The sequence below is a fragment of the Globicephala melas genome, chromosome 14, assembly GCF_963455315.2.
Source record: "Globicephala melas chromosome 14, mGloMel1.2, whole genome shotgun sequence".
Lineage (NCBI taxonomy): Eukaryota > Metazoa > Chordata > Mammalia > Artiodactyla > Delphinidae > Globicephala > Globicephala melas.
In genome coordinates, this window is record NC_083327.1 from 17,843,483 (window position 1) to 17,858,855 (window position 15,373).

The window sequence follows — 15,373 nt, forward strand, 5'->3', positions numbered from 1 at the left end:
TTATGTTTGCATTTTCTTTGTTCAAGGTGTTTATTGCATCTCAGAGGGCATACATGCACTGGGTTTTTCAACTGAAATACAAAGAAAAGCCGTTTTGAGATTGGTTTTAGGTAATTTTTCCCCATTACAGTGTATGTTATCCCCACAGTAAATTCAGATACAACCACTTTTAAATGGTACCATACATCTATTGAATAATTTGAAAAAAAGGCAAACACCTTTCCAACCCAATATGCTTTAACGAAAAACTGCCAAGCCACTAGCAACACTGATCAACAGTGACCTCATTTATGCATCGAAATCTTAAGCCAAGCCATCAGCACAGACAATATGACAACAACTTAAAAATTAAAGAATACAATATGTACAGTAAAGGATACAATTCTCTGATTTAGTTTAAATTTTAATCACAATGGTACAACAAAACCTACTTTGAGTTCAATTGAGGGATGGAAGAACACCACGCTACAGAACACATAAAGAAATACTAAATTAACAGATGTACATAAAACCCACAAGAAAATAAAAATATGTGCAGTAATCTTTAAATTACAGTTATACCTTGGAGTGCCTTTATAATCACTTGAATAGCACATTTCTAATTGCATTTTCACAGACATGATGGAAATGGACCCTTCACTTTTCAGCGCATTGAATCAAAAATGAACAAATAGGTCAATTTAGATGCAAAACCTGTCAAATATAATTAAAATATATATTTTAATATAGCAGTGATTGAATATGGAATTCTTCCCATATGAATTTCATTCTTGATAAGGTAGCTTCGAGGAGAAATATTTGTTATGGACATTAACCTTTACATTTTTTTAAAATAAAAGTTCTTAACATATACAGTGCCACAAAAATAAACACTTCCCACAACAGCTGAAGTTCCTGTGGTTGGAAAAGTGTACTCCACACCGAAAAAAGTTCTGTATATTTAAGAGTGTTTTCCTTACTACCTGATATCATCACACTATGTTTGTAACGTACATACAGAAGAAAAGAGAATTTACGGGGAGAGTTTAGATTTGTCCAAAAGTTATATATACATTGAAACCTTCAAAAACACAGACACGTCTTTCCAAATGGCTCACCACACAACAGCTGCATCATCCATCCATGGGTGAGGTCCAGAGAAGCACTAAAGGCATTAGAAACATCCATTCGTTGTTTACATCGTACAACACACAAAGAACCCATATACACTACAATTCTGAGAGTAGGGATAACAGCTAAGGTAGTACACATTCCTACTGTTCACTTTCACAGCTGTGCTACACGTTTTGGAAGAGAAGTTATGTATAAGCATTGGGATTGGTACTGGTGGCTCCCTTTGAAACTCTGAGCATCAGTCTTATTTGAAGTGTCCAAACTCATTATTTTTTTTTCCTATTCAGTCACAAAAATTGCAGCTGTAAAGATAAAAAGCACTCGAATTAGAAAACAATACTACGTACTCCTCAAAGATTTTACCTTCCTTGCAATTTTACTTCGCTGTTACAATGAAAATCTTTACACCAAACGTTTTCGTATTACCAAAGTCACATTTATATACTTTTCACAATTCTTTAAAACAAGCTTAAAAATTCATCCGGGGGGGAAAAAAAAAACTTTCAGTGTATAGCTTCATTTTTAGATAAGAAAATTCTATCGGCAAGATTTTGAAATTTGGATACTTAGAAACCTTAGCAAGACATTCAGTATCAATTAAGAACAGCTAACCTTAAAAAAAGGGCAGTGAAAAAAAGGGGGAAGGGCAGGGACTCCCTTTTTTTTTTTTGGTCCTTTTCAGTTATGGTTTTCAAGGAGCCACTAAACAGTTGCACAAGTGACAGAACAGAATAGAGGGGAGATATCCCTGGCGATTCAAAGCTTTCGCGTATGCCACCCCCCACTAGTCACCCTATCTCCCACGCTTCATCATCTCTGCCAGGAAAACTTTCCTGGGGTCTTCAGGCTTAGCCATGGGGGTAACTCTTCTTCAGAACATAGTCTGTATCTGTTCCTCTTTTGACTGTGAATCTCTGAGGGCAGGGGCTGTCTAAAGCATCTCTGTTTCAGGTCCTTATCGGAGTTCCTGCACAGACTGACAGCAATATTACTGAACAGAAGAAGGATAAAAGGCTGCCCCCTGCAGTGTCCTTGGTCATTCCTGAAACTTCAGCTGCTAAGAAGTAAGTGATCACTGTCTTACGTATGCCTACCTCAGCCCAATCCACACCAAAGTGGGACAGAAAAGTTGGGCACAAGGAGAATGACTTGGCTGAGATGCCAAGGCCTTAAAATGATAAATTGTTTATTAATTTTGTATGAAGAAAAAACTCATAAGGCAGGAATCCACAAAAATCTTAGTAGGCATTTGAGAAAGTTTTAAAAAATATAGGTAGTAGATATAGGATAAAAATAACACTGGATGGGGGTCCAAAAGCTTCGACACTCTTACTGCTCTGCCAGTGTGGCCTTGGGTAAATCACTTAATGCCAAGGAACAGTTTCTTTAGCTGTGAAATGGAGGCAAAAGTATCTGACTAGTTTATCTCGCAGGGTCTGATCTTCTACAGAGATGGTCAAAGAGTTAATGACTAGCAAGTACGAAAAATACCATGTAAATGAAAAGCATCATTAATACTGTTCATCCACATTCAGCAAGTATTTCTTGAGAACCTACCCACTGTGTTAGGTGCTGGGGCTAGTAGTAAACCCTTTTCCTTCATCAGTTTTCTTCTGTAAGTCCACTATTAGTCATAATGTAATTTCATAAACTACATTAGAAATTTAAAACTAGAATGTTAGAAATTTAAAATTTTGCTTGAATGCAGAAATACAAAATAATAATCTAAGCTTTACTTGATGAGAATAAAGGAGAATCAGCAAAATAAAATTATAATTATTGTAGCCAAATATATTCTTAGACAATTTCTAAATGAAGTATTATAAATGTTACCTTTCCATGAATTCCAGTCATCATGGAATGAAGTGGTAATTTTCTAATTTATGTAGTAGCTTGGGCAACTTTGTGCCTTATCAGTATAATCTTTGTGCTTTCCAGTGTAAGGACAATTTGGAGGTTTCTCTCCCTCTTAGTTTTATAGATTAAGATTCAAAAAATCATTGATAAAGATAGCTTTCAGTATTGCTTTAACAAGCATAAACATTCAAATTATTATTATTATATACATGTATTTAAAACACAGAAGTACAAATATTATACCTAATAAAATAGCTAAGCACAGCATAGGTCATTATTACAAGCCCACAGGAAAAGCTCAATATTAGATACCTTAAATTGTTTACAAGAAATCCTTGATGTTAAGATCCGCTAATGGGTCCTTTGCTGGAGGTTTCTTGGGACTCTGAGTGGCAGGTGTAGGGCTTGGAGAAAGCTAAGGGGGAAAAGCCAGCCCAAGACAGTGGAAACAGAAAGCAAACAGAGAGATAGATAAGCATTAGGCCGAGCACATACCACAGAAAACAAACATGCAGAAGATTAGATGGCTAAAAGTTTACAAAATCTACTTTGTTCTACTTAGTCACAGTGTTGTTTTAGATTTTGGATTTATAAAACACACTTCAAAGGATATTGGCTTTCTTGAAATTCTTTGACATCAAATTTAGCCAAAGTAAAATTTGAGGACTCTGGTAGAACAATATGGATGTTAGTTAGGGAAGATGTGAAAAACTAGTCACATTAAAGCTATTATGAATATACAGTAAAAAAAAAAAAAAAAAAAAAAAAAAAACCCAAACAATTTCTCTATTCAAAGCATTTTTCTTTGAGTTATTAGTACCACTAAACTAATAAAGGAATATAAATGACTTCTCTTAGAGTGACAGTGAGTTTGAAGGAAAAATGGGAAGAAAACAGCTTGCAGAAAGTTCCTTAAGAAATTATTTTAAAATATCAGCTAAATATACTAGGATTTCATGTAAAGTATTTTAAGTGAAAACCTGTCAAGTTTTGGGGCACTGTTAGTTTCAGATGAGCAAATAGTCTCCTAGTTATGAATGTCGCTAATTCCAATCTTGCCTATCCAGCTTGTAGAGAGGACTCATTATTACAGACTATAGAGAAGAATCATACTAAACCTGCAGCAAAAGCAACAAAAAATTTTCTTACCTTGTTTCTGTTTAGTGAATACCTAAATTATTTCATTGTGTGACAGACATAAGTTCTAGGAACAGGCTTTTGCAGGAATGTTAAGGTCCAAGGCCTTGAAAAAGGTCATGGAATTTACACAGAGCAATAACTGACCTGTATCCTTCGAATCTAATTAATTTCCTATGCTTATAACATGATGGAAACCTCAGAGACTTGGGATTGTAGGGCACGGATGTATGTTTTCATTGGTTCCATAAACAAAGCTCCAGAAGTAAGAAGTTTTGGATTTGCTCCTATGTCCATGAACTACTGACTGACTGCAGTATTTATCAGTCAAATTTCCATTTTTAAAACTGGGATCGTATTTCATAGAAAGACCGGGGTAAGGGTCAACGTTGTCTGGAAGATAAGAAACTCAAGGACTGGTCTATAATTAATAATTAGGTGATATGACAACATCGTGATACTAACCAACTGAGCAATAGTGGCATAGTCCACATATCAGTAATGAAAAACTGTTTTGTTTTCTAAAGCTATCAACTCGTGTTTATTTTCTTATCTAGTATATAATCAGCTATGCTTCTTCTCTGATATAGGAAATACAATCTAAAAATTGTGTAAGTATGGCATACCATTTCCTAAATTACCATAAATTCAATTAAATGATTGAAAACACTGTGTTTTCATCATATCATCTATTTTTCATTTTCATTCTTTGAATTAAGTAAGCAAACTGATGCTCTGTAACACTAGTATCACACAGAAAAACTACCTTTAATAATAAAATTATATTAATTTATTTCTAAAGCTTTCAGCACACCAAATACAATGACTTTTAAAAATCTCATAAAAATAGGAACATCTTTCCTTTTTTTCAAAAAGGTGGTAGATAGTCATGGATATATTTAACCATCAAGGAGACATTCACAATAAATGAGATCCTTCTTAGAATTTAAATATATCCAGATTAAATTTAAAACCAACTATTACACCTAAAAGCTTCCTCACTACCACCCCACTCCCCCCAAACAACTTTAGGCAGCGTTCATTAGTATGAGAGCAGAACAGAAGATTTCTCATGAAGCCAGTGCTTTGGCTATGGCCTTGAAGGCTAGAGTCTCTTACAGTGTAAATTCATCTCTCTGGACACCCACCATTCTCTCTCCTGGTCATTATGGCTTTTGAGGGTTAAAGTAAAGAAGCTGAAGAAAGCAAATTTTGGGAACAGGTAGAAAATGAATTTAGAAATGATTCAAGGAAGCAAAGGGGATTAAAGTACACTCAGAAAGTTCACAGTAGGATTCCTTGGCTGAAACAATAAAAATACCCATGTGGTAAATTAAAAACATTATAGAAATGAAACTATTTCCTGATATCCTTAAAATATATATGAGCTATGTGAATAGGACTAGCATGGTGCTAGTAGTTACCATGTTCTGTCTCCATCTAAATCAATTTCTCACAGTGACCTCTTTGGTTCTACACATACCTTCACTTTGGCCAGGCAATTTATAAGAGTAATAAAGAAAGGGTGATTCATCAGTATGAACATCACTATTAGCAGCAAAACCGTTCAACCAAGTGCATATATTTTAGCATCTTCAAAAATGGAGGTAGCACATTGTGCAGTAAGACATTTGGCCTCATCTAAAGAGAGGTTTGCCCTTTGTCCTGGACCCTGGTAGGTAATCTCTCAACCCTTGGAAACGTCCTGAGTGATACGAATGTCTTCATTATTCAGGGTGGGTGTCTGGAACCACACCTGATAATTTATGTTAACAAGATGACTCAGGGTGGAGGGTTAGCCATGCCAGAAAGACCAGCCGTGGGATTACAGAGTTCAGTCTTTGGGCCACAGGATATGAGCCTGACCTTCAGGGAGGGAGGAGGGCTGGAGACTGAATTATTTCCCACGTGGTTGAACTCAATCAGTCATTCCTATCTAATGAAACCTCAATAAAAACTCTGCATGCTGAAGCTCAGGTAAGCTTCCTGGGTTGGCAGTATGGCTTGCGTATCCTCACACGTTGATGCCAGGTGGGTAATGCATCCCTGAGGACAAAGAAGCCTCATGTGTGGGCCCCTCCCAGACTTTGCTCATCTCTTCTTTTGGCTGGATCTGATTTGCATCTTTTTACTACACTTAAAGTGTCATCATAAAGTTAGTGCTCCCCTGAGTTCTACGAGTCATTCTAGAAAACTGTCTAATCTGAGGATGGTCCTGGGAACCCTCAAATCTGTAGGCAGCTGGTTGGAAGTGAGGGTGGCCCCTGGGACCTGAAGGGTCTGATGTGAAGGCAGCCTTGTGGGAACTGCTCCCTCAGGCTTTGCAGTTTGGCAAGCTCACTGCAGTTCGTGTTACTAGTCTTGGGCAAACTTGGCAATCTGGAGGACTGTGTCACTAACTTTCCGTTTGGCTAACTTTGGGAACACATAATAAGAGTATGGATCAGAGCTGCTCATTTTTTCTGGACTAAATGCCTGGATACTTTAAACACCTGGTAGTTCTCAGGAATCATCCTGAATTAAGTAGGAGAGGAATGGAGGGACTTTAGGACAGTTAGTTATTTCCATCATTTTCCTCCAAATGTCACACTATGGCTCATCTCTCTTCCATGTTCCCTTTACTTCTGAAGCAACAGGTATGAAGACTGTATCAGGTAAAAACATTTTTAAACAGTTTGTCACATGACAGTTTTCCATTTATAAAGTAATGTCATTCTTTTGTGGGACATTTAAAAACGGACCTGTGTGCCAGGTACAGCTGCGGCTCCAAAGGGTGGCCTCCTCATGGGCTGTGCAAACATGACAGGCTGCTGAGGCATCACGGGCATGCCTGTCCCAGCAGGAGGCTGAAAAGCAGAGCAGTTCATAGCATGAGTGGAATCTACTCTGGCAATGCCCTGACCTTTACGTCTTTAATATGTTCCTGAAAATTTTTCTTTCCTTTTTTTTTTTTTTAAACCTCTTTATTGGAGTATAATTGCTTTACAATGCTGTGTTAGTTTCTGCTGTATAACAAAGTGAATCAGCTATACGTATACATATATCCCCATATCCCCTGAGGAATCCAGGTCTGTGAGAAAGTATAATTTGTAATTTTGAACGATGGGTGCTGGGAGGCTGCCAGATGGCAGAGAATCACTGAGGGGCAGTAGGAGTCTGGCTGGCCACAAAGCATCCTCACCCCACCCAGGCTTTGCTGTTGTTTATCCATCTCCTGGAAGCATAGTTCTTGAAGAGATGAAAACTTGTTTCTTTACGGAAAATGGCTCTAAAATTTGCTAGTGATGAACGTGGTAAGTGAAAAGTCCTAGTATAGTGATTAAAAGTGGATTTTGATGATTGAGCTAAAAATATGTTTGGTAAATAGTACTTCAAAAATGACATAACAGTGTACTATAAAAATTATTTTGATGGCAGAATTTAAGTGTCTTGTAAGTGACTCAGTCATGCCCTCTGTAGACTACTTAATGTCTAAAGCAGATGACTTAACTTTTTACATTTTACTTCACTGCATTTTGGGGAGAATTATATTCTATAGTTAATATGGGATTTGGTGAAGGCCGTCGAAGTATTCATTACAATTTTTAGCACCGGTCATCACTCACCATTGCAAATCCTGCTCCAGGCTGTCCGACAGATGGGGCCCCGGCAACAGGAGGAACTGAACTGGTTGGAGGTACAGCTCCTTGCTATGAAAACGAAACAACACACACACACACACACAAACAACAACAAACAAAAAGAACCAATATAATTTGGTTTTAAAATGACAGAATACAATTTTAAAATGCATGCCCTTAAGTATGTGTAAAGATGTAAAGAAGTCTCAAATTTCAGTTTTAAATTAAAAAAAAAAAGGCACTAGCACCACGCCAATGATACGAAGAAGGTTACTAACTTGATGTTCACTGTTGTGGTGCTATTTGGGTTCACTTATTCGGGTTTAGCTTACACTCAAGCACTGGGCTTCGTCTCTATCTCCTTATACCACCCTCACTGTAAACAAGTCAAATTTTTCTAAGCTTGTCTTTTCCTATCATTATATCCTCCAATAGGCACTGAATTAGAAATTTAAAGAATGCTTTCATTTACATTTTTAATGCTTGGTTTCCATTTTCCCCCCCATTTTTATATTATTCTTTCTGTGTTATATTTGCTTCTGACTTTTGACTGTTGTACATTTGCACAAAGACCAAAATTAATTCTAAGTTTTAGGAAGCATTTAGAGGACTGCACATAATATCATACATATATCCCATTTCAGGCACAGGTTTGATAGTTTGCAGTCACACACCAAACCCCCTAATATTTCCCTTATGTATAAAATTAACCCTGCTGCAATCTCTTTAAGTTAACTGTTAGAGCAAAATCCTAATTGAAAAAGAAAATACTATAGTAATATCAACAAAAATGGTGGAATAAGGAACTCGAAGAGTCCCCCTAGGCATAAAAGCAATGGAAAAATAGGCAAAAATGGTCAAAATCAACTTTTTTGGAACTCTGGAACCTAACTAAAAGTTTGCAGCCGCCTACAAAGTACTTAATCAAAAAAAAAAATCAGCTGAATCTTGGTAAGAACATTGAGCTTTGGGGCATTTTAACTTACCCTAGAGTTCCAGCCACTGTTCTCCAGTTCAGCTGTAGCTTTGAAAATAACAGCACACAGTCCCAGTAATAGTACCGCGAGGAGCAGAATATATTTTAATTATTTGCTTTGTCTTGTCTCATGTATAGGTGGCTCCCTGGAAACATTGGCCCAAAAGGCTTGTCCTTATCTTGCCAAACTGGGAACCCATCTAGTGCTAAAGCTGTTACCTGAAGACGTTTGTGGAAAATACTTAAAGGCAAATTTTTCAGTTGTTGCTGTATCAGGCAATGGATATCAGTCAGCAAAAACAGCAGACTAAACAAAAAGCTCAGAAGGAAAGGCTGGAGAATGAGCTGCTTTGAGGATTAAGGGGTTGAAAAACCCAGACCTTCTCCTGGGAATTTAGATAGCCATGCACATGCCCAGGGCTGTGCATATGCTCAGGAAAGATGTGAGATGCCTCTGGGTTGACTTTGAGGCTTTAAGAAAGCAGCAGTGATCGCTAAGGCAGAGTTGCAAACTGCCTGGTTGAGTCTGAAGTCATGCCTAATACATACTCAGAGCCCCTCTGCAAAGACTGGGAGATATTTTTGGTTCCAGGAGTTTAAGTAGTATCTGTCTAATCATTAGCTGACCACTTAGCTAAAAGGACAAAACAAACCAACAAACAATACCTCCTCCCTCCAACCAAGGTAGAAAACAACAAAAAAGGTAGCAACAAAAACCTTGGGGAGAGGGTAGAATATGATTTCCAAAGCTGCCATATTATAATATTCAAAGTGTCCAGGTTTCAACAGAAAATTATGAGGAATGCAAAGAAACAAGAACATATAGTCCATATGCAGGAGAAAGATCTCAAATCAATAACCTAAACTTCCACCAGAAGGAACTAGCAAAAAGAAGAACCAATTCCAAAGTGAGCAGAGAAAGGAAATAATAATGATTACACCAGAGAAAAGTGAAATAGAGATGGGAAAACAAAAGAGGAAATAGAAGAAACCAAAAGTTGGCTCTCTGAAGAGATCAATAAAATTAACAAACTTTCAGGTAGACAAACCAAGAAAGAGAGAGAAACTTACATGACCAATATCAGGAAAGGAAGTGGAGATATTACTACCAACCTTGCAGAAATAAAAAATTATGAGGAAATATTATCAGAAATTACATGCTAAAACATTAGATAATCTAGATGAAATGGTCAAATTCCCCGAAAGACACAAACTACGAAAACTGACTCAAGAAGAAATAGAAAAATCTAAATAGTGCTATAGCAAGTAAAGAGACCGAGTCAGTAATCGAAAACCTTCTATCACAGAAAAGCCCAAAACCAGATGGCTTCACGGGTCAGTTCTATTACATTTATAAAGGAGAATTAATTTCAATCCTTCTCAAGCTCTCAAAAATAAAAAATAAAAAAAATAGAAGGGGAACATTTTCTAATTATTCTTTGATTCCAGTATTACTGTGATACCAAAGCCAGACAAGAACATCACAAGAAAAGAAAACTACAGACCAAATCCTTTACAAACATTGATACAAAAATTCTCAACAAAATAATAGCATACCACATCCAGCAGCATATTAAAAGAATGACACACCAAAACCAAGTGAGATTTATCCCAGGAATGCAAGGTAGGCTCAATCAATGTAATATGTCATATTAATAGAATATAAGAAAAAAAAGATCATCTCAGTAGATGCAGAAAAAGCATTTGACAAAATCCAACATCCTTTCATGAACAAAACAACACTAAATAAGCTAAGAACAGAAGGGTAATTCCTTAACCTGATAAAGGGCATCTGCAAATAACTCATGGCTAACATCGTACTTAATGTTGAATGACTGAAAGCTTTCTCCCTAAGAACAAGACAAAGATGTACTGGAAAGTCTAGTCAGGGCAATTAGGTAAGAAAAAGAAAGAAATAGCATCCAGAAAGAAAGGAAGAAATAAAACTATATTTGTAGATGATATGAGCTTATATACAGAAAATCCTAAAGAATCCACACACAAAAAAACTATCAGAGTTAATAAACAAGTTCAGCAAAGTCACAGGATACAAGATAAGTATACAAAAATCAATGTGACATTCACCTTACACTAGCAATGAACAATAAAAAATGCAATTATAAAAAAATTAATTTACAACAGCATTAAAAACAACATACTTAGAAATAAATTTAACAGAGAGTATAAGACTTGTACACTGACAACTATAAAACGTTGTTAAAGAAATTAAAGAGGACTCAGATAAATAGAAAGATGTCCTCTGTTCATGGACTGGAAGACAAGATTGTAAAGATGGCAATATTTCCCAATTTGCTTTATAGATTCGGAGTAAACCCTATAAAAATTTCAACAGCTTCTTTTGGAAAAATGGACGATCTGAACCTAAAATTTATATGGATATGCAAGGGACCCAGAATAGCCAAAACAATCTCGTAAAACAAGAACAAATTTGGAGGACTCACACTTTCTGTTTTCAAAACTTACTACTAAGCTACATTGATCAAAACACTGTGGTGCTGGCATAAGAACAGACATATAGGTCAATACAACAGAATAGAGAGTATGGAAATAAATCTATGTATCTATGGTCAATTGATTTTTGAGAAGAATGCCAAGACCAATAAATGAAGAAAAACCAGTCTTTTCAACACATGGTTCTGGGATTAACTAGATTTCCACATGCAACACAAAGAATTTGGACCACATATGAAAATAAGCCTAAAATAGGTCAAAAACCAAATGTAACAGATAAAACTATACAACTCTTAGAAGGAGATCTGGGTGTAAATCTTTAAGCTTTGGATTAGGTAATGGCTTCTTAAATATGACACCAAAAGCAAAAGCAACAGGGCTTCCCTGGTGGCGCAGTGGTTGAGAGTCCACCTGCCGATGCAGGGGACACGGGTTCGTGCCCTGGTCTAGGAAGATCCTACATGCCGCGGAGCGGCTAGGCCCGTGAGCCATGGCCGCTGAGCCTGTGCGTCCGGAGCCTGTGCTCCACAACGGGAGAGGTCACAACAGTGAGAGGCCCACATACCACAAAAAAAAAGCAAAAGCAACGACAATAAAGATAGACAAATTGGAGCTTATCAGAATCAAAAACTTTGTGCGTTAAAAGATACTACCAAGAAAGACAACTCACAGAATGGGAGAAGATATTTGCGAATTATGTATCTGATAAGCATCTGGTATTCCAGAATAATAAGGATCTCTTAGAACTCAACAATAAAAAGACAACCCAATTATAAAATGGGCGAAGGACGTGAACAAACATTTCTCTGAAAAAGGATATACAAATGGCCAATAGCACATGAAAAGATTCTCAATATCATTAGTCATTAAGGAAATGCACATGAAAACCACAATTGAAACCCTATGCATTGCTGGTGGAAACATAAGATGATGCAGCTGCTGTGAAAAAGTTTGGCAGTTCCTCAAAGAGCTCAACAGAGTCACACAAGTCCTGGCAATTCCATTCCTAGGTATATTCCCAAAAGAACTGAGGACATATATATTCTTACCAAACTTGTATACAAATAACAGAAGCATCTTTCATAACAGCCAAAAGTGGAAACAACACAAATGTCCGTCCATTAATGAATGAATAAATAAAACGTGGTATACCCAAACAATAGACTAGTCAGCAATACAAAAATGAAGTACTGATACATGCTACAACACGGATCAACCTTGAAAACATTATGATAAGTGAAAGAAGCCAAAAAGTCAGGCACAAAAGGCTCCAAAGTATATGATTCTGTTTATATTAAAAATCCAGAATAGGCAAGTCCATAGAAACAGAGGAAATTTTTGAATGTCATGGTATAGGGAAGGGGAAAATTGGGAAAGACTGTGTTCCTTTTTGGGGTGATGGAGATATTCTGGAATTAGAGAATGGTGACGGTTTTACAGCATCAAAAATATACTAAAAATCACTGAATTATACACTTTAAAGTTGTGAAAATGGTGAATTTAATGTTACATAAATTTATCTCAAAAATTTTTTAAATGAAAGAAAATCCAAAGGGTAGCAGAAAAACCCACCCCGCCACCGTACGCTTCTTTGGCCTAAGGATGATTTTGAGCTGATTATTTTGAAGAACGGCAGGAGAAACTCTGAAAATGGTAGAAATTAAACTTTTGTAAGGGACATTTAGATTTATAAAGGAAATCTCCACTTGTAAGGGTGTCTCTTTCTCTGTACTGGGAAGAGAAGGATGACTAAATCACAAGAGAATCTTATCAATGGAGAAGTCACTGACTTAAATCTACATAACAAATCTTACCTTTGTTGACCCTGCTTTTCCTGGTAACCTCCCCACATCATTCTTTCTTTTGTCTTTAGCTGAAGATGGTATATTTAAGCTGGTGGCTTGGGCCACCTTGGGGAGTTACTCATTTTTTTCTCTGGGTATCTCCCTGTATATATGAGGCATACATGTTAATAAACTTCTGTTTTTCTCTTGTTCATACGTCTTTTATTACACGAGTCTCTACTAAGAATTCAGAAGGATAGCGGGAAAGTTATTTTTCCTCCCCTACAAAGGAAGTATTATACTTCACATTCACTCTACTCAATCATTTCAACAGGTTAGGTGGTAGGCTATTCACTAGACTCAGAATTGCATATTTTATCAGATTTGTGGCATACAATAATAACTGTATTTACAAGAATTGTATCATTAGGACTTAAGACTGTGAAAGAAAAAAGCTACCAAAATAAAATGAACCTGCAGATAATCCTGATCAGACAAATGGGTCAAAAAATTTAAAGGGAGTCTGTTTGTCATTTTGCTCAAATGGTAGATTAACTCTTAATAATTTACTCCCTCAGTGTTATTTGTCCTAAGGTTTTAAAAGTTGTTTTCTTTTTCAACACTCAACAAAATCTTTCACCTATAGGCATATAAAGATTAGTTGTTTTTAGGGGGAGAGTTGTGGATTCTGTGGCCTCCTGCAAAATGCACATATTTCCGAGTTGCAAGTACCTTCCTAGTTTGTCTGACGGAAACTTAACAGGTCTGTTGTGCTCAAAACTAGGAATGAGTAACCCTCTTGATGGCCATGATGATATGCCAGTCCTGTTAAAGGTTTTTAGATATAACTTGGGTTCTGTGGTCTGAAAAACTTTAGAGCTGCACCACCAAGTAAAAGCAAGGCTACAGCGTTGTTCAGGAAGAAGAGCTTTGCAGTAAATGGCAGTGAATTTTTATACAACTAAGTGAGGGTTAATAATGATAAAATAACTGCATAGGACAGCCTTCCTATTATTACCTAAAATGTTAAAGAAAATAAACAAAAGAAATAGGACTACATGTAACTCTGCCCTCCTAATAAATTATTTCTATTGTTCTAATTTCTCTTTCCACAGCTGCTTGTGGACACTTTATGCTAGAGCCTACTGTCTTTAACTTTCTGGAGTTTCACTATGAACAACGTAAAGTTTTCTGCTTCATAAACAAAAATAAGGAGTTCTGGGGTTTAAAAATATAAGAGCATTAATCTCAGTCTCAGGGATGGTGCCTGACAATCAGATAACTGGCAGCCTCGTGGGCCTGAAGAAGCAAAAGAGTTGTTAATTAAGTACCTGATGAATTCTTAACCTTGTATGGTTAAAATCTTCATCTCAGGGGAGGTGATGGCCAAGGAAGATCTCCAATTCAATACCGTTTTTAAAGGACTTCTCCTTTGTTCCTCTTCTGGGGTAATGGCCTCATTACTTAGCAAACTGCCCCACATACAAACCTGGGCAACCAGTGTCTTGGTATGTTTGTTCACAATTACCCCCAGTTGTGTGGAATCTACCTGAGACTTTTCTTTCTTGTCTTACTTTCCATCCTCACCTCTGGCTCCAACCTTTTTTAAATTTTTAAACCTACAGCTGATCTGCCAGATGCCAGTATTCTCATCGCCCTTCCCTCCATGACTGTTTTGACACTAACCTGTTAAGAAAACATTAAACGGCTTTATCCTGCTGATAAGGGCAACACTACTAAGTATAAACTTCTTAGGACTGCAGATAAGGTCTCTTTAATTTTGCATAGAGCAGAATAGAAAAATTAGTTCTTTTAATTTGGTGATGATGATATAAATTGTGAGCTTTCATGTCAATATTAACAGATTTATAAGATCCGTTCTAAAGAAGCTTTCTCTTTCTTTAGGGATGTTATTTACGTTTATTGAATCTCTCTCCCTCTACCCCCAGCAATGTTTTTGTATTTAAGAATAGAGTGCAGCCGAGGGATGGACTGGGAGTTTGGGGTTAGCAGGATCAAACTATTATATAGAGAATGGATAAACAACAAGGTCGTACTGTACAGCACAGGGAACTATATTCAATATCCCACAATAAACCATAATGGAAAAGAATATGAAAAAATATATATACACATATGTGTATAACTGAATCACTTTGCTGTACAGCAGAAATTAACACAACAGTGTAAATCAACTTTATGTCAATTTAAAAAAAAAAAAAAAAAAGAATGCAGTGCAGCTGCCTAGACCCAGAGTGCTACCTGCTTATGGTCTCATCATCTATGTGGGCCACCAGGTACCAGGCACATGCTTGGGGTCCCAGGATAATAATTATGCTCCCTTCCACCCTTAAAGAGCCCTAGTTTGGGGAATAAATTATATGGTTATCCTGGGCATAGCTCAGTTTAAGAGA

General features: G+C 36.8%; 1 protein-coding gene across 7 annotated transcripts in view; it reads right to left on the reverse strand.

Moving 5' to 3' along the window:
• The window catches only part of SNAP91 (synaptosome associated protein 91), a 156,547-nt gene continuing 141,174 nt past the window's right edge, over positions 1–15,373 (reverse strand). For all 7 annotated transcript variants that reach the window (XM_060283755.1, XM_060283757.1, XM_060283759.1 and 4 more), the window contains 4 exons: positions 7,713–7,796; positions 6,849–6,953; positions 3,283–3,385; positions 1–1,415 (listed from right to left, as the gene is read on the reverse strand). In XM_060283755.1, the coding sequence (XP_060139738.1) occupies positions 3,293–3,385; positions 6,849–6,953; positions 7,713–7,796 (282 nt within the window). In that variant the 3' untranslated portion in view covers positions 1–1,415; positions 3,283–3,292. The remainder of the gene's footprint in view (positions 1,416–3,282; positions 3,386–6,848; positions 6,954–7,712; positions 7,797–15,373) is intronic.